At 39.0% G+C, this 18,769-nt stretch overlaps 1 protein-coding gene across 4 annotated transcripts in view; it reads left to right on the forward strand.

The window, feature by feature from the left end:
• Positions 1-18,769, forward strand: part of LOC111150419 (glycerol kinase) — a 76,902-nt gene that overhangs the window by 52,515 nt on the left and 5,618 nt on the right. For 3 of the 4 annotated variants that reach the window (XM_022507852.1, XM_022507849.1, XM_022507850.1), the window contains 6 exons: positions 10,562-10,640; positions 11,426-11,522; positions 12,052-12,136; positions 12,887-13,007; positions 13,119-13,262; positions 16,210-16,290. In XM_022507852.1, the coding sequence (XP_022363560.1) occupies positions 10,562-10,640; positions 11,426-11,522; positions 12,052-12,136; positions 12,887-13,007; positions 13,119-13,262; positions 16,210-16,290 (607 nt within the window). The remainder of the gene's footprint in view (positions 1-10,561; positions 10,641-11,425; positions 11,523-12,051; positions 12,137-12,886; positions 13,008-13,118; positions 13,263-16,209; positions 16,291-18,769) is intronic. The other variant, XM_022507851.1, reaches the window with a different exon arrangement.

Genomic DNA, 18,769 nt, shown 5'->3' on the forward strand with positions numbered 1-18,769 from the left:
TGTACTCACTAGTGTGATTTATTTCTCTCTGACCATAAACATTGCTTCTGCTACTCTAGCCTGAGAGTTCATTAATTTAGTTTAAAAACCCCATCCTATCATTGGCTCCAGGAGCAGATGTTAAAATATCTGGCTCTTTTTCAAATGACTCATTGTCATGTCACGTCCTCTCCATTCTGTATTGGTGTGGATCTTTTTTTTTTCCCTCTTAAGTAATCTCTGCACTCAAGCTAAAGCTTGAACTCATGACCCCGAGATCAAGAGTCACATGCTCTACCAACCGAGCAAGCCAGGTGCCCCTGTAGATCTTTTGTTAATCTATATTCAAGTCTTTGCTTCTTCCTGTCAAATTTAACAATACTGATTTTAGCCTACAGTGACACAGTCTAGATTCTTTGACACTCTTTAATCTGTTACTTGTCCAGTTTTGCCTCATCTGGAAACTTAACAAGTATATGCTTTGAGGTTTTGTTTCAGTTCACGTAATTTTTTAAAACATTCATAGAACCTTTTCATACCACTGGGTGTGGTGCATAAACAATGAATCTTGGAACACCGAAAAAAATAAACAAATAAATAAATGAATAAAAGATTCCTAGAATTTTAAAGCTGAAGGGGATGGTAGATTAGACTGACAACAGGCTTTGTTATGTCCTCACAAGGCATCTGAGAGTAGGAAGTGATACTGGAGTCACTTGGCCATGGTAACTTTCGTTAGCCGCAGATCCAGGATGCAAATTCAGGTTATTGGACATCAAAATCTAGACACCTGGCTACTCCTCTGCCATCTCCAGTCTCCTGAGTCCATTTCTTTTCAGTGCATCTCGGGTATGTCCCTCACTTTGTCTGCTAACCCCACAGCCTGCCTGAGCCACAACATACACACTTAAACACACACATACACACACATTCGTAGTTGGAAATAGGATTTTTTCTTTTTTTCCCCTGTATCTTCTCCTTTTTGTTTCAAGTAACAGACATGTAAAAAAATTGTACCAAACCAAAAAAGAGTGCAAAGCATAAGGCTACACTGGTAAAACTGTTTCTCAGTCAATTCCTCCTAATCCCACTTGGTCACACCACTTCCATTTTTGGTAAGTGCTTACAAAGTGTGTATTTAATAATCATTTATTTAATTCGACAGATTGGTAGGGTTGGCAGTCTGAGGTATTAAAAACTTCCCCTCCATTCTTTAAAAACTGAAACTGTAGCTGCTCATCTTAAGTCTTTTAATCTTGCATTCTCCCTCTGCTGATTTGAAAGCAGCTGCATGCATTTCCTGTTGTTGTCATTGTTTTGGGTTTCTTTTCTTTTCTGGGTACCTTTAAATTTTGAAGATACTATTTTAACCATAGGTCACTTGAGTGACTGAGTGACACAGTCTGTAGAGTATCCGACTCAATCTCAGGGATGTGAGTTCAAGCCCCACACTGGGTGTGGAGCCAACTTTTAAAAAGTGTATTACTTAACTGTATATTTTCTTAGCAGTGTTGATAGTTGTTTAGTAATTTGAATGTCCCACCATGATGATGACTTAGAATGCTTTTCCTGTCACCTCTACCAGCAATCCTGTCACTGAGTTTAAAGTTTTTATTTCCACCCCACCCCTACCTTTCTTTTAAGTAGGCTCCTTGCCCAGCCCAGAGCCCACAGGGCTCCAACTCTGAGATCAAGATCTGAGCTGAGATCAGGGGGAGTGTCAGCACCAGATGCTTGAACCATCTGAGCCCCCCTGGGCGCCCCTCTGGTTTTCTTAAGCAGGCAGTAATTCTTTTTTCTTATCAGTAGATAGCAAATCATACCTAAGGGCTTATTTTATCATTTTTTGTGTCCAGTATCATTTTTGGGGGGTCAGACCTTTTATGGTGCTCCCCCTATTTTTTCTTGCAGAAGGGCCTCCTTTTGTGGTTCTAAGAGCCTCAGGTAGTAAGCCTGTTCATTTTAGGTTTGTTGTTATTTTGCCCTCTCTCTGGAGTGGGTATAAAATCTTGGGTGATACCGTGTGTTCTTCTACATCCCTTCTGGCCATTTTTGATGCTAATGAGACCTCTGATCTAAATTTGGTTTCTCTTACAGATAACCTGGCTTATCTTCTGGGGATGGGGGTATGGTTAACATGTTCTTATCGCTGGTGTTCTACACTTTTTACTATGATGTGCCTGGGTTTAGGTTTGATTTTACTTATCCTATTCGATATATTAGATAGAAGTCTGTTTTCAGTTCTAGAAAATCATCAGCAGTTATCTCTTTGGGCACTGTTACTCTACTGTTACCTCCGGCCTCTTGTGCAGTTGCTATTTTATGGATTTTTGAAACCTTTCAGTGCATCCTCCCTGACTCTGAACTATTCTTTTATATATTTTCCATCCCCTTGCTTCTCTGTGCTGCATCCCTGGCTAGTCCTCCCTCCCTACCTTACATTCCAAATTCTTTCTTTAAAACAAAGCAGGGATGCCTGGGTGGCTCAGTTGTTTAAGTGCCTATCTTTGGCTCAGGTCATGATCCAAAGATTTTGGGATCGAGTCCCTCATGGGGCTCCCTGCTTGTGCTCACTCTCTCTCTGACAAATAAATAAAACCTTTAAAAAATAAAGCAAATCAAAACTTTTTTATTGTGAAATATAAAACACATACAAAAAGATGCATAAAATACCACTTATACAGCTTGACAAATGATTATAAAGGGAAGACCCATGTATCCTCTACCCAGGGCAGGACACAGAACACTGCCAACAGCCAGGAACCTGTGTGCCTCTCCCACTCCCAGCCTCTCACTCTCCCCTAAGGTCACCAGTGCCCTGGCTTTTATTATAGTCACTTCCTTACTTTTCTTTATAGTTCCAGCACTTAAGAGTACAACCCTCAGGGCACCTGGGTGGCTCAGTCAGTTAAGGACCTGCCTTCCACTCAGGTCATGATCTCGGGCCCTGGGATTGAGCCCTGAGTTGGGCTCCCTGCTCAGGGGGGAGTCGCTTTTCCCTCTCCCTCCTCCCACTTACTTGCCTGTGCATGCTCTCTCTCAAATAAATAAATAAAATCTTTATTAAAAAATACATGTAGGGATGCCGGGGTGGCTCAGTTGGTTGAGCGGCTGCCTTCGGCTCAGGTCGTGATCCCAGCGTCCTGGGATCGAGTTCCGCATCGGGCTCCTTGCTCCGCAGGGAGCCTGCTTCTCCCTCTGCCACTCTCTCTGCCTGTGCTCACTCTCTCTCTCTCTCTCTCTCTCTGACAAATAAATAAAATCTTTAAAAAAATACATGTAACTCTCAACACCAGAGTTGAGTTTTCATGTTTTTAATACTTTGTATATTAAAAAGAGAAAAGAGAAACTGAGAGAGACTTGAGTTATACGGTGTATATTCTTTCGTGGGTCTTCTCTTCACTCAACATCACATCTGTGAGATTCTCTGTGGTATTACCTAGAGCTTTGACATCATTCCTTTTCATCACCATATGAAAATGCCACGGTTTAGTGTTTATCCAATTGTTGATGACCTTTTAGTTGTTTTCTCTTTTCGTCTCTGATGAAAAGTGCTGCTGTGAACATTTCTGTATACCTCTGCTGTATCCATCTTGCTGCGGGAATAGAATATGTGTATCTTCCCTTTGGGTAGAGGACTGCAGACTGTTTTTCTCAGTGGAGGCAGCAAGTTAACTATCTTATCACCTGCAGTGTATTGGAATGTCATCTCTTCATCTCGTTGCTTCTAGAGTTGACCCCACCTATTATACTCTTAAATTTGACTCAGTAACTTCATTTCCACCATTTTTAACTGGTGTTTGTTCATACCCACCTTATCTTGTTTTATTTCTCTCTTCTTTTGCTTCATAATTTCATGGCCGTTTTTCAAAAATGGAAATCATGCCTCAATTTATCTCTCTGATTTCTGCCGGCACTGACTTATTTATTTAAAGTCCTTGTCAGATTAAAGTGACTTCTCTTCCAGCTATTAAGGCTTGTCGACTGATTTTGTGATAATAGATTTCTTCATGTGTTTTTGGACTTTTTACTTCCCATCTCATCTTCTATTAAGCCATAGCGTTTGTCAGCAAATAGTTCTCTGTAGGCGAGCAGGAGAGCGCCACCTAGCACCTGGCTTCGAGCACTGAAGCTGATACTATTCCTTGTCTTTCGCAAGCAAGCCACATTGGACCCCTTTCCCTTGGAGGAGCTGGCTCCTGGCCCCCACTCCTGCTTCCTGACGCATACAGAAAACCGAAGCAGAACCTCCTATGCTTGTGGTCTCAAGCCCTGCTCAGTTGTGCATTTCTGTTTCTGTACCCCTCGACCGCTGCTCTGCGTTTGAGTCAGCATGTCTTGTTTTAGTGTTCCCTTTTTACATTTTGCCCTGTTATCCTCTGTGTCTAGAACAGAGAGAGGGGATTTTTAAAGTGCAAACTCACATTTCTGATGCGGACATCACCAAGAGAATTCTTTTTTTTTCCTCCCTCCTCCTTGGCATGTGATTCATCTGGTCCTGATACATTAACCTCTGTAGGTTCCTATTTTCATTATCAGTAAAAAGGAATTGGGACACATGATCCTTGAGTTGTTCTAAGACTTTAAAACTCCTCTTAAACTGCTTCAATTTGTCCCACTCATTCACTAGAAAATTTTCCTTTTTATTATTTTTTTTCCTTTTTATTCTTTAAAGACTTTTTAAAGTAGTCTCTGCACCCAACATGGGGCTCGAACTCAAAACCCTGAGATCAAGAGTCACACGCTCCACCAACTGAGCCATCTGGATGCCCCTGCTGGAAAATCTTTCTTAGCGGTGGAAGAGGTTGAAGCAAAATAGAGCAGTTGAGTAGGTCTGCCTTTTCTCTGCCATCTGTTAATAGGATGCCATCTTCCTTAAGCTGTGCTTCTCCCTTCTGTTGTTTATCTTTTTCTAAATATTATTTCACAAAACAGAAATCCTTTAGGGGCCTTTAATAAGTTGAGATTACTTAGGATTTGAGACTTGCATATTCTGTATTGTGTCACTGAGATGCAAGTTCCCTGAGGTCACGGTACTTGTCTGTGTGCTTCACCACTGTTGGAGCAGGCTGGCATGGAGTAGGTACTCAATAAATACTGTTTACATGCTAAATCCTAATGCCATTTTTGTTTTTATAAATATGAGTTGCAAAGAGGACTTCTGTATAGTCCCCCTTGGTTTCTTACGTCCTTTCTCCCATCTCTTCTTTGATATGATTGATGATGATAGTGTGTTGAGATTTCCTTTTTAGAGTTTTTCATCCCTTTTTTTTAAAAAAAGATTTTATTTATTTATTTGAGAGAGAGAACACAAGCGGGGGGTGGGAGGGAGTAGAGGGAGAAGCGGACTCCCCAGTGAGTGGAGAGCCTGACACAGCTCCTGATCCCAGGACCCGGGGATCATGAACTGAGCACCACCCAAGTGCCCTGAGTTTTTCATCCTTCTTAAGCCAGATACTCCATTTTTGGTGTAAGCCTATATGTTAGTTACCTATTGCTTTGTAACAAAGGTAAGAGGCTTACAACCACTTGACTCACAAAGCTGCAGTCAAGGTGTTGGCTAAGGCTGTGGTCTCATCCAATGCTCCGTCTCCTTCTAGGCCCTCTCACTCAGATATTGACTGAGTTCAGTTCCTTGTGGTCGTAGCACTGAGGGCTTCAGTTTCTTGGTTGTCAGCCAAAGGCTGCCCTCATCACCTAGAGGCCACCCACAGTTTCATCTCACATGAAGACCCCAACAGAGGACCCCTGTACTTTTTCGCAAAGCTAGCAGGGAAGGGAGAGAGTCCATACAACAGCCGTGGTAATCTTTGTAGCTTAATCATGTGTCCTGCATCATGGGTCCCCCATCGCCATTGATGTGCTGTTGATTGGAAGCAAGTTTGAAGTCCCACTGCGCTCAAGGAGAGAGGATCCCCCATGGGCAGGAGGTGGGGACCATGGAGGCCACCTTAATTGTCTGCCATAGCCTGTAAACGTTCTTCATGGACTTTTGTAATGTAATATCCTGGAAAGTATACTTTCTGAGCGGTAAATCCTTTTTATCTTAATTTCCTAACTTGTTACTGAAGTATTAATAGTATAGATTACATTTTAAAAATAATGGTCCCCCGGTTTAACTCTAGGTTTCCGTTCTCTCTTCTGTGTAATTAAAAATGCTATGGAGTTAGATTTTGCATTTGTAATCTTAAACACAAATTAAGTACAGTATAAATTATATACACAGATGCATATTACTGTCGCAGACACAAAGCTATGTTTACTGTGCCTAATGGATGATTTTAAGCAATTTGAGGATAATCTTAATTTTACGTAATTTTTCTCCATACCCACTGATTTTAACCATAACTGCCTTGTATCATACAACTACGCCACATCCTGAGATGTTTCCTTTATGTGGATACTGTTCATGGCAAAGAGCTCTTGAGGAAAAGTATATTTGTCTGCCATGACATTACATCAGATATACTTTATTATCTTTTGTTGTTGTTGTTAGAGAACACGCACAAGCATAAGCAGGGGTTTGGGGGAGGAGCAGAGGGAGAGGGAGAAAGAGAGTCTTTTTATATTTAAAATCTTTATAAAGATTTTTATTTATTTGTGTGTGAGAGAGAGAGGGTGAACAAGTAGGAGGAGCAAGAAGGAGAGAAGCAGGCTCCCCACCGATGGGGGACTCGATCCCAGGATCCCTGAGATCATGACCTGAGCTGAAGGCAGATGCTTAACTGACTGAGCCACCCAGGTGCCCCCTACTTCATTATTTTTAATCTGCTCTTCTGATAGCCTGTTTCTTAGCCTTCCAATTAACAGGCTATGTATTTAGTTGTTTTTTAAAAGATTTTATTTATTTATTTGAGAGAGAGAGAGAGAGCAAGCCTGAGTAGGGTGGGGAAGGGCAAAGGGAGAGGGACAAGCAGACTCCTCACAAGCAGGGAGCCCTATGTGTCCCTCACCCCAGGACCCTGAGATCACGACCTGAGCTGAAGGCAGATGCATAACCAACTGAGCCACCCAGGCACCCCTAGTTTTTATTTATTCCTCTTGTCCTATTCATTTCATTTATTTTTCTTTACACCTTCTCATTTCTATTATGTCTTTCTTAGAGTACAGCTATTCATTTTTTATGCACCTTTCCCTGGGTCAAGCCTTCGAATGAGAGTTCATTCATGTTTGTAGACAAGACACTGAAGTATTGGGTCTTAATATTTAGGATGTAGTCGATGGTAACTTATTTGATAGCCAGTAGATTGTCACCGTCTATCATTTTAGGCTTCTGTTCCTGTACCCTTTTTTCCTGCCCTTCTTGAAAGCATTATACCATCTTCCACTTTATTCCCTGCCTCTGAATTCAGAAGACCACATCTTTTGTGAATTCGGAGGTTTCTTTCATTTTTATTAATTGTTTAGAAGGCTAGCTAATACCATGTATTATGTCCAGGTACCAAAATTACATTCTTATTTCAGATGACTGTTCTTAATCTACCTTTTATTTTCTTACATTGAGTTTATTTTTTTGCTTATAGGCAAACACTCCTATCTATATACTCCTGATAACCAAATTCAAAATAATTTTCTTCTGGAGCCTTGAGAGTGGCTTTATATATTTTTTTCTTTTGTTTCAATCAAAGTGATGCCCTCTGGCTCATGACCAGTTACTTTTCATGAAAACCTTGATAACCTTTTGCCAAAACAAATTGCTTCCTCTCCAAAAAAAAAAAAAAAAAAGTATCTAAGCATATAGCGTACTGCCTTTTCAGTGGAAAAGAGGTTTGTCAGTATTTGGTTTCCCAAAGTATAAAGTTCCACTAGCTGATAACCACAAAACCATTACACTAGACTTGTAGCCCAGCAGCTGTTTGAAGTTCATTAGTTTACTTACCTAAAAATACTGAAAATATTTGCATTTCCTGGTTAGATACAGTTTAGGCCCAGTGTCTTTTTGAGAGTACAAGGAGAAAGGGACACCTGTTTTTTGAATTAGATCTAGAATCGTGCTGTCCAATACAGTAAGCCGCTAGGATTATGTGTCTAGTCCAAACTGAGATGTGGTATAAGTGTAAATGTATTCCTGATTTCAAAGACTTAGTATCAAAAAATCAAATACCTCAATAATTTTTATATTGATTACATGTTGCAGTGATGGTATTAATATATTGGAGTAAACACAATATATTACTATTTAATTTGTCTCCTTTTACTTTATTAATATGATAGGTACAAAATTTAAATGACATATGTAGTTGATATTATATTTCTATTGAACAATGCTGGTCTAGAAAATCTTACACATTTATTTGTTTTTAACAGCTACTGTCTTTGAATTGTTTGCTTCCAAAGGAAATTTGAGAGGAAAATTCTAAAGTCTTTAGTTTTCCTTGATGGTTCCACTAAGTACACACATATATGACATATCAAAGTTAGGAAGTATATTGAAAACTTCTCCACAGAGACAGTGGGTTAGAGTCTCTTCAAGGTATTTGTTGAATTGGGCTCTTTTCCCCATTTTTTTTAAAGATTTTATTTATTTGACAGAGAGATCACAAGTAGGCAGAGAGAGAGAGAAGAGGAAGCAGGCTCCCCGCTGAGCAGAGAGCCCGATGGAGGGCTCGATCCCAGGACCCTGAGATCATGACCTGAGCCGAAGGCAGAGGCTTTAACCCACTGAGCCACCCAGGCGCCCCTCTTTTCCCCATTTTTAAAACCTGGTTAAATTTGCCCAGTGATGTCAGATCTCTTCCTCAGTAATTTTTTTTATAGCTAAAACGAAACGCTGCTGTATAAAGAGAACGACTGTGGCAGTCTGCCGCTTTGCAGTAACATATAGCTTCTCACAGAAGCTATGAATGCTGGAACGAGTCATCATGTTCCACGTCTAGTTTGTTTATAGCCTGGAAGTTGACAGCAAGGAGGGGTAGCCATCTGTAATTTAGTTAATTGAATTGGAGGCAGGGAGATAGGCAACAGATTAGAAACATTCTGCTTTCTGTACTTAATCTTACCTGATATTTGGTTTGGGATGACTCTGGAAGTAATACATTAATAATCTGTATGAATGAAACATCAGAAACAAAAAACCTTTTTTGAAATTCCTAATGGTTTGTTCTGGTACTTTTTTTAAGCTATTTTTTTAAAAGATTTTATTTATTTATTTGACAGAGATCACAAGTAGGCAGAGAGGCAGACAGCGGGGGAAGCAGGCTCCACGCCGAGCAGAGAGCCCAATGCGGGGCTCGATCCCAGGACTCTGGGATCATGACCCAAGCTGAAGGCAGAGGCTTTAACCCACTGAGCCACCTGGGTGCCCCTGGTACTTTTTTTTTTTTTTTTGCCCCACCCAGGATCTTTTTATAATAGCTTCTCTGAGATACAGTTCACATATCACATGATTCACCCTTTTAAAGCCTACAGTTCAGTGATTTTCAGTATACACAGAGTCATGCAACCATCACCACAGTCTAACATTAGAACATTTTTATCACCCCAAAGAATAACCGCACCACCCCAACTCCAAGCACCCACTAATCTATTCTTTGTCTCTGTGGTATCTTATTGCGGACATTTTCATATAAATGGAATTGTGTACCTTACGGGTCTTTTGTGACTGGCTCCTTTCACTTCATGTAATATTTTCAAGGTTTACATTACAGCAGAGCTTCTTTCCTTCTCATGACCAAATAATATTCCATTGTGTGAATATACTAGATTTATTTGTCCGTTCTTCAGTCAGTGGAATTTGGATTATACTTTTTTAACACATAGAAAACTAATGAAGCTAATACTTAACATTCACTAATAACCTTCCCCTCTCTGCTCATATTGAGACTCATAGTAGTTTAAGTATGTGTTCTGATAGTCACCACTGTTTTACAGTTTATAAAATGGAGGCTCACTAAACCTAACTAATTGGCCTAAGATCACATAGCAGTTAAAAACTAGCATTTAGACTCAAAACCTGTTCATCTGACTCCAAATCGTATGTTTTCTTCCTTATCGCCACAGCCTCCTCCCCCACCTTCCCATCCCTTAGTGATTTTGTTGAATAATTACTTTGTAGTTAGCTTTTTTGCTCACTTTTTTTTTTTATTGCTGTTGCTTGATTGAGGAACACTGGGTGTTACACACAAACAGTGAATCAGGGAAACTTCATCAAAGACTAGTGATGTAGTGTATGATGAATAACACAATATCATCATCATCATCATCATCATATACTGTTAGAGGAAATGTTTTTGAAAAAAACTTTTAATATGGCCTCTCCTGATAACTCGAGAGATGAGGCAGAAGTGTTTTCTGGGTGATGATCTACTTCATAGTTCGACAGCAGTCCATAGAACAGCAGATTGGATAGGTTCAAGGGTGTGCTGGAGGGCTCACTTCTTTTCCCTCTCTCATGAAAAAACTTCTCTAATGGCCTAGGTAAAACTATGTTTGCATTAGTAGACTTCATTTATGATACTTGTCAAGGCACCAAAGTTCACATTTTTAAATGGTATCCATCTTGGAGTGTCATGCATTAAGAAATGCTCAAAAAAATCTTACAGTAGTAACATACATTTTCTCTGGGCTTCCTTTTGTTTTGTAGGGTTCTGTAGCTATAGCTGGTGCTGTTATTCGCTGGCTAAGAGACAATCTTGGAATTATAAAGACCTCAGAGGAAATCGGTGAGTATGTTCTAACAAAACATTAGAATCTAAAGAATGAAAATTTTTAATATTTTACCTTTGCACTCTGTTAGTACTTGTACTTTGAGCCGTGTGTGACATTAAATGATACAGATTCCTATTATGAGTTGGATTTATACATAAAAGACTATTTTGTGAAGATCTAGAAGACAACAGATTGATATAATTAGTGGTGACTCTTAATAAACTGGCAAGGTAGGGCATAAAAATTACTCACATAATTTGAACAGCGAAGATGGCCAGAGTTTGCAGGTAAAGTAGTCCAGTTAACATTTACCTGATGAGAAAGAACTTTTAAGTCTCAGACTGAGCAGTTAAACCCTGGTGCCTATCGTTTAACTATTCCTATGACTATTTTTAGTACGGATCATTATTTTTGAACCTCTCCCCACTCTTTCATCTACTTCTTTACGTCAGCCTGAAGGTGAAAGTCAGAAATACACTTCTTACTGGGGCTGCACTGGAGGCTACTTCACCTCGTAGTCAGCCACTTTAGAAATAGTGGAAATGAGTTAAAATACCTGAATGAAATGAGTCCAGTTCCTTTATTTCTTGGCCTGGGTTCCACTGTAGTGGGAGGTGTTCAATGTGGGGAGGTTTGCTTCTGTTGCTCCTAGCTTACGTCTTTCATTCGGAACATTTTGCTGTACTAGTGAATAAGAAATCAAAAGCCCGATCCTAATTTTTTATGCAGATGTGTTTATTGACTAAAGTAATAGACTATTTTAGAGTGACTTTTATTTCTCTCTCTCTTTTAATACTAGAAAAACTTGCTAAAGAAGTAGGTACCTCTTACGGCTGCTACTTCGTCCCCGCGTTTTCGGGGTTGTATGCACCTTACTGGGAGCCCAGTGCAAGAGGGTAAGAGTTGAATATGAGGTGTCCTTTTACAGGTCTTGATTTATTTACTAAATTAGCTAATAGCTAATTGGCTACTAGTTTCCTGTCTATTTTCAAAAGATTTTAAAGTGTTGAGGAAACCTTTTCTGTTTGGAGAGCATTAATTTCAGAACCTTTAAATTGCAAGAAGTTAGAAATCATCTGACAATAAGCCCCTGCCACATCCATGTTAGTGTTAATGATCTTTTTTCTTCAAGGCCTCTGCCCGTTCATATGTCCAGTGGACATCATCTAGATGAATTTTAATTTGGTGTTACATTATTGTCTTATTTTCATTTAGATCCTGGACTTTTTCCTGTGTGAATGCAAGATTGTGGACCAGAAGAACTTTCTAAGCTGCTCAGTGTTTATGTCCAGTTTTTTTTTTAATGTGCATTTTCCCCCTGACCTTGTCTGTCTACCAAGGTCAACCTTTCCATATTCAGGACATTTCAGATTGATGACTCGTGTACTCCACTCTAATCTTAAAAATCTTTGTGTGTATTTTTAGGATCATCTGTGGGCTTACTCAGTTCACCAATAAATGCCATATTGCTTTTGCTGCATTAGAAGCTGTTTGTTTCCAAACCCGGGAGGTAATAAAGGCTTTTTTTCTTGTACTTCTTCCACTTTTATCACTTTCAAATGAATTCTGTATTAATGCTGGAAATTTATTACATGCTTCATTATTAAATACCTAATAAAAAATTAAGCCTTCCTAAGGTCTCTTCTAATAAATACAAGTTTCTCCCCTTTTTCATAGCTGTCATGACCTTCTGAGTTCCTGTCAACTGCCAGGGGCTGAGTGTTTTACACTTGGGGGGATATTGAGTAGAAAATGTTAGGTAAAGGAAATAGTAGCACAAACATAGGCATCAAGGTAAGCAACCAGGGTGCAAAGTTGGGGTTTTGGGCGTGGCTGGCTCTTCGCGTGAGGGCAGAGGTGTAGTGAGGAAGAAAGGTGGTATAATATATGAAGGAAGGCTTAGAAGACCAGAATAAGACATCTAAATTTGAGGGGCGCCTGGGTGGCTCAGTTGCTTAAGCGGCTGCCTTTGGCTCAGGTTGTGATCCCAGGGTCCCAGTATTGAGCTGTGTGTTGGGTTCCCTGCTCAGTGGAGAGCCTGCTTCTTCCTCTCCCTTTGCCCACCGCTCTATTTGTATTCTCTCTGTATCAAATAAATAAATAAATAAATACATTTATTAAAAAATTTTTTTAAAAATCTAAATTTGATTCTATAGGCTTTGGGAAGCTCTTCAGGGTTTTTGGGTAGAAGACTGCCATTTTCAGAGATGTCACCATGGAGCAGTAGTTTAATTACATTTATTGCATTGTTTTATTTAAGATTTTGGATGCCATGAACCGCGACTGTGGAATTCCACTCAGTCATTTGCAGGTAGACGGAGGAATGACCAACAACAAAATTCTTATGCAGCTGCAGGCAGACATTCTGTATATTCCAGTAGGTTAGTAAGCCTTCATTCCTTTACATTCTGAGGGTAATGTTTCTTTCAGAAGAACTGGTATTTTTAGGCATATGTAACTGCAAAGATGTTGATATTGCCATCTTCCCTCAGTGAAGCCTTCAATGCCTGAAACAACTGCCCTGGGAGCGGCCATGGCGGCGGGGGCCGCAGAAGGAGTTGGCGTTTGGAGTCTCGAACCTGAGGATCTGTCAGCGGTCACAATGGAGCGGTTTGAACCACAGATCAATGCTGAAGGTATGTTCAAAAAATGAAAACTTAGGGGGGCCCAACTGGCTCAGTCAGTAGAGAAACACGCACCTCTTGATCTTGCGGTCATTGGTTTGAGTTCCATGTTGGGTGGAGAGATGACTGAAAAATAAAATTACTTTTAAAATTTAAATGTAATGGTATACCATGGAAAGGAGAGAGAGTTTGCCTTTCTGTTTATATATGAGTTCAGAAACTAAGTAAAATAGCAAATGCTACTGTTTTAGATTGGTTACTAAGAATATTGGGGGTATATTGCATATGAATAGTTTCTTCTTATTAAAAAAACTTCCAAAATCACTTTTTGCCATTCACTTCTGTTTACAGTCATTTCATGCAGAAGGATAACACTGCTTCTAGCTTGCTAACACAGCCTTTTTTAAACTAAGAAGGGAGATAGATGAGCCACGGAGCTGAACGTCTTTGGTGCCTGCCAGGGTTTTTTTTTTGTTTGTTTGTTTTTGTTTTTGAGGAGCCCTTGGTTTGTTGTATTTTCTTTAATTCTTATTTTTTAAAATTTTCTTATTAACATATAATGTATTATTTGTTTCAGGAGTACAGGTCTGTGGTTCACCAGTCTTAGACAATTCACAGCACTCATCATAGTACATACCCTCCCCAGTGTCCATCCCCCAGCCACCCCATTCCCCCCTCCACTGCCCCAGAACCCTCACTTTGTTTTGTGAGATTAAGAGTCTCTTATGGTTTGTCTCCCTCCGGATCCCATCTTGTTTCATTTTCCCCTCCCTTCCCCTATGATTCTCTGTCTTATTTCTCAGCTTCCTCATATCAGAGAGATCATATGTTAATTGTCTTTCTCTGATTGACTTACTTTGCTCAGCATAATATCCTCTAGTTCCATCCACGTCACTGCAAATGGCAAGATTTCATGGAGTTTTTTGACAGCTGCATAGTATTCCATTGTAGATATATACCACATCTTTTTTTTTTTTTTTAAATACCACATCTTCTTTATCCATTCATCTGTTGATGGACATCTAGGTTCTTTCCATAGTTTGGCTATTGTAGACATTGCTGCTATATACATTCGGGTGCACATGCCCCTTTGGATCACTACGTTTGTATCTTTAGGGTAAATACCAGTAGTGCAATTGCTGGGTCATAGGGTAGCTCTATTTTCAACTTTTTGAGGAACCTTCATGCTGTTTTCCAGAGTGGCTGCACCAGCTTGCATTCTCCCAACAGTGTAGGAGGGCTCCCCTAGATACCACCTCACACCAGTCAGAATGGCTAAAATTAACAAATCAGGAAATGACAGATGTTGGGGAGGCTGCCAGCTAGTTTTAACACATGATTAGCCGGGCCTAAGTGGCAACCGTGTGAATAAATGAGCCTCAAATACCCGATTCACTGCCCTAACCAGCTAAGCTAAGCCACAGGCTCTGACCAACACCTTATTAAAATACGGTGGTGGCATTTTTTCCCCCAGTGGTGCATTTCTTAAACGGAAATAAATATGAATACAAAAATAAGGCTTTATATATATTGAATTTGATTTTATAACTTTTTAAAAACCTGTGTATAAAATTGCATCAAAGTAGACTTTGCACTACTGGGAAATAAGCTTTCAAATGCTTTTCTCTTTAATTTTCTGGAAGACTAAGCCAGCACTGCTTAATTTTAGTCCTTCCCACATGCAGGAAAGTAGATTGTAACACTAGTAATTTTACAGTCAGAGAGTATACCATGTAACTTGATGTAGAAATGTATTTCAAAATCTGATACTCTATCTGTAAGTAATTTTTACTTTTTAATATTGGAATAAATGGGGCTCCAAAAATTTTCTACCACTGGAAAAAAATGAATTTTTTAAAATAAACAACGTTTAGAGTGAGTATATGGTCTCGCGATGCTAATCCCATTCTTAAAGCAAGGAAGTTTTGTGCAGAAGTGTTTCCTGATTTCTGAGGATAGCCTTCTTTGCCTTTTTTTAAGGCCTTAGCCCAGAGTTGGTCAATCATGTCATCTGTCCTTCCCTTCAACAGCCCCACTCCTCTCCGCATAACACACACATACACACAAACACACACGTGTTAGATGGGTACCTAGGTATAAATAATTCATTCTCTAGCAAACTTCTGTTAGAGCCCCGTACAGGCCAGAAATTGACCTGATGTGGGAATATAGAGATGCCCTTCAGGAGACTCATGTATATTGGGAGAGGCAGATAAGGCCATGACAGTTCACTGTGGTGGCTCATAGCCTCAGATGTGTGGGAAGTGCTGTGGGAAGACCGAGGAGGGACATAAGTGGGGCCCTGGAAAGCTTTCTGAAGTGAGTGATGCTGGAGCAGTGTTGCCCAGGTGTCACAGGCTTCAGGTGCTGTGGAAAGACCAGGAAGCCTGACAGGGATACCTTCCTCCATGCCTCGCTGTTACTAGGAGGAGTACATGTGGATGGACACACCAGTGGTGCCTGTTTTTATTTAGTCCTCTTACTGTGGATTTCCATGGTTAAAAAAAAAAAAATCCTGTCTCATGCAGTTTGAATCTTGTGAGAAATCAATATTTGTTAAGTCCTTTGACTAGATGGACTAATAATTCTTCTTCTAGTCTTTCCACATTATGGTATACCCCTTCCCTGTACCCCAAGCTTCCCCTGCTTCCTTCCCACAAGAATGAGCAAATAGATCCAATGGGAATCCCTTTCTAATCCATCACCACTTGTTTGTGAATGGCCTGCCTGGTCTTCATAGATAGCCTGGCTCCCAGTCTCCCTTTACCCTGCATGCGACGCTGAATTTCCCCTCCATTTTCCGGTAGGTATCTCTCCCAAACCCGAGTTCTGGTAAAGCCCCATGCCAGTTGAATGCGTCACAATTTGTTGAAAATGCTGAGTGAACATAAGTACGGTGCTTAGACTATCTCTGTAAACTACTTTTCAGATGTGTGTTTTTCCTACCTTCTATTTCTAGAAAGTGAAATTCGTTACTCTACATGGAAGAAAGCTGTGATGAAGTCAGTGGGCTGGGTTACAACTCAGTCTTCAGAAAGTGGTAAAAATGTTTTTATTATTCTTGTGCTTTGCCCTAGTATGTTAATTAACTTCTTTAAGTATCTAACCATTTACACTTAGTAAGGCTGCTCTGAAGAAAAGCATTATCATATGTCCAGAGTTTCTAACATTTTGAAAACACTTTAAAGTTCTAAACATAAAATGTAAACTATGAGATAGATACATACTTAATTCTATCCTGCCCTCTCTTTTCCTTATTAGTTTCCTGGTACTTCAGTGGGTAACTGAGCTTTCTAAAATTAAAATTATTTCTTTCTTCTCAATGAAAAAGAAAATCAGAGTTTTCCTTTTTTTATTTTTTTTTTTCACTTAAGTGTCTCCTTTTACCTTTTTGGGGGGCTGTCTTCATAGCCTGAACCAACCAAAACTTAGGTTAATTTCAGAATATATTTCTCTACTTCCTAGGCTGATTTCCAAGTTCTTAGTGAATGTACATTATGAGAACTCATTGGAGTCAGAGAGGAAGAAATGTACCAAATAGTAAATTAGAAGTATCATAATAGATTGGGAAATAGTCTTGGCGGAAAATAGAGAACTATTTTTTTCAGTCACTTAAGTAGGAAGGTATTGGGCTTAAGTAAACCATTCAGTCATAGACAGCCTTAAGCTGCCTTTACTATGCACTTGATGATTAAACAGACTTAAACATGCCTTTAATATGCCATAATATTTAAATTCTTTGCTAAGTGAAGATTTAGAATGTAATAAATAGAACAATGTCCAATAATGTACAGAAATATACACTTTAATAGAGAAGAGTTTATAAATTAAATATTACCTGCCTTCCAACCCAAAATTGAATATAGAATTACTTTTAATGTATTTGGCTTTTGGGAGATACTTCTGGAACCATCCATTACGACAGATCACTGATCTGTATTTTTAGTCCTGGATGTTCCTACCTGAAGCTTTTTTTCCTCCGAAATAAGCTTAATATCTTTTTTCTTTAAATCTTTAGTTCTGTTTAGTTTTCTTTCCAAGTTGGTGGCAAAGCTTTTCTTACTAAGATCTTTTGTGATTTTGAGACCCTTTATAACAAAACTTCTTGATCATAAGTTCTCCTAGCCTGGTGCTAGTTGCTTGCAAGATACAACAACGTGGACCCTGATTTATTTTCTAGTTGCCCTTAATCAATGGCTAATGAGCAGTGGAGTCCTGTTTTCGTTGACTTGGTGGATTTTTTTTTAAATGGCACAGTCATCCCTTTGTCCCTCCCTGCACCCAGTGTGACACACACACACACACACACACACACACACACACACACACACACTTCTTACTAGCTAGCAGTTGAAGATCAAATTTTAATTGCAAAATTCCCATAAAACCAATTGGTCATTTTCAGTTTGTTTGTCTACCTTACTCTCAGTGAATTTAAAACATAAGAAAAAATTAATGAAAGAAAATTGCACGATTTCTTTAGTTTCTGCTGTTGAGTTTTAGATTTTTCACATTTTGTTTTTGTTTCAGACTGCAGTGCATTTAAGAGTTTGAAGACATTTTTTAGTAGATTTTTGAAACACTCTAATGTATAATATTGAGTCTCTAGGCTCTATAATAAACTTGGAATTATATTCAATTAGTGACATGCTTATTGTATTTCTTTAAGCAGTGTAAACTATATATAACAGTAGCAGTACAGATAGAATCCTATTTTAATAATCTTGAAAGGATATTAGGATTGCTACCTGGTCTTTCGTGCTCCTTAAATTGCTTTAATTTTTAAGGAAAACACTATGTTAGCTTAATTTCCAAAACAGTTCGCCAATCAGTCATATTTATTTTCTTATTTCTAACTATATTTGAATATTTTGTAAATAATTTTTAATACACATTTTGACACATGTTTAAAATGTTGTAGAAGTGATTGGGGGTCTGATACTTTTTAGAGAGAGCTCATCATAGATGATAAGCTTGGCTTTGCACTCTAGACACACCAAAACAACATTTTGGAAACAGGTCAAATTGGTTTAAAATGCACAGCTAGCAAATAACGTGTGTGTGTGAGTGTGTGTGTGTGTGTGTGTGTGTGACCAAAAGGGATATATTTTCATTAAATAAATGCCACCTGTTGCCTAACTGAACACGAGAAAAAAAATACATATGATACAACACAAATTTAAAAAATTAATTTAAATTAATTAAATTTAAAATTAATAATTAATAATGATTAATAATTAATTAATACCAACTAATTTGGTGGGGACTTGTGAATGCAGGTTGTCCTCAGGGTCTTCTTTGCAAACTAAAACTCGCTGTAGCCATATCTGGAAATTAGTGATTAGAACTTAGCCTAACTGGAAGAAAACAAAAACAAAGAACTTAGTGTAACTGATACCTTGCTCTGAAAGAATAAGAATATATGTTCCCTTTCTGAAAATCAAATCAAAATGTGGTCTCTACAAATATGGAAACAAAAAGAAACCTTGGTTTTATCTGAAAAATAATATAAGCAGTGG

This window comes from Enhydra lutris, unplaced genomic scaffold (assembly GCF_002288905.1).
Source record: "Enhydra lutris kenyoni isolate GAN:26980312 unplaced genomic scaffold, ASM228890v2 scaffoldscaffold23, whole genome shotgun sequence".
NCBI classification, from domain to species: domain Eukaryota; kingdom Metazoa; phylum Chordata; class Mammalia; order Carnivora; family Mustelidae; genus Enhydra; species Enhydra lutris.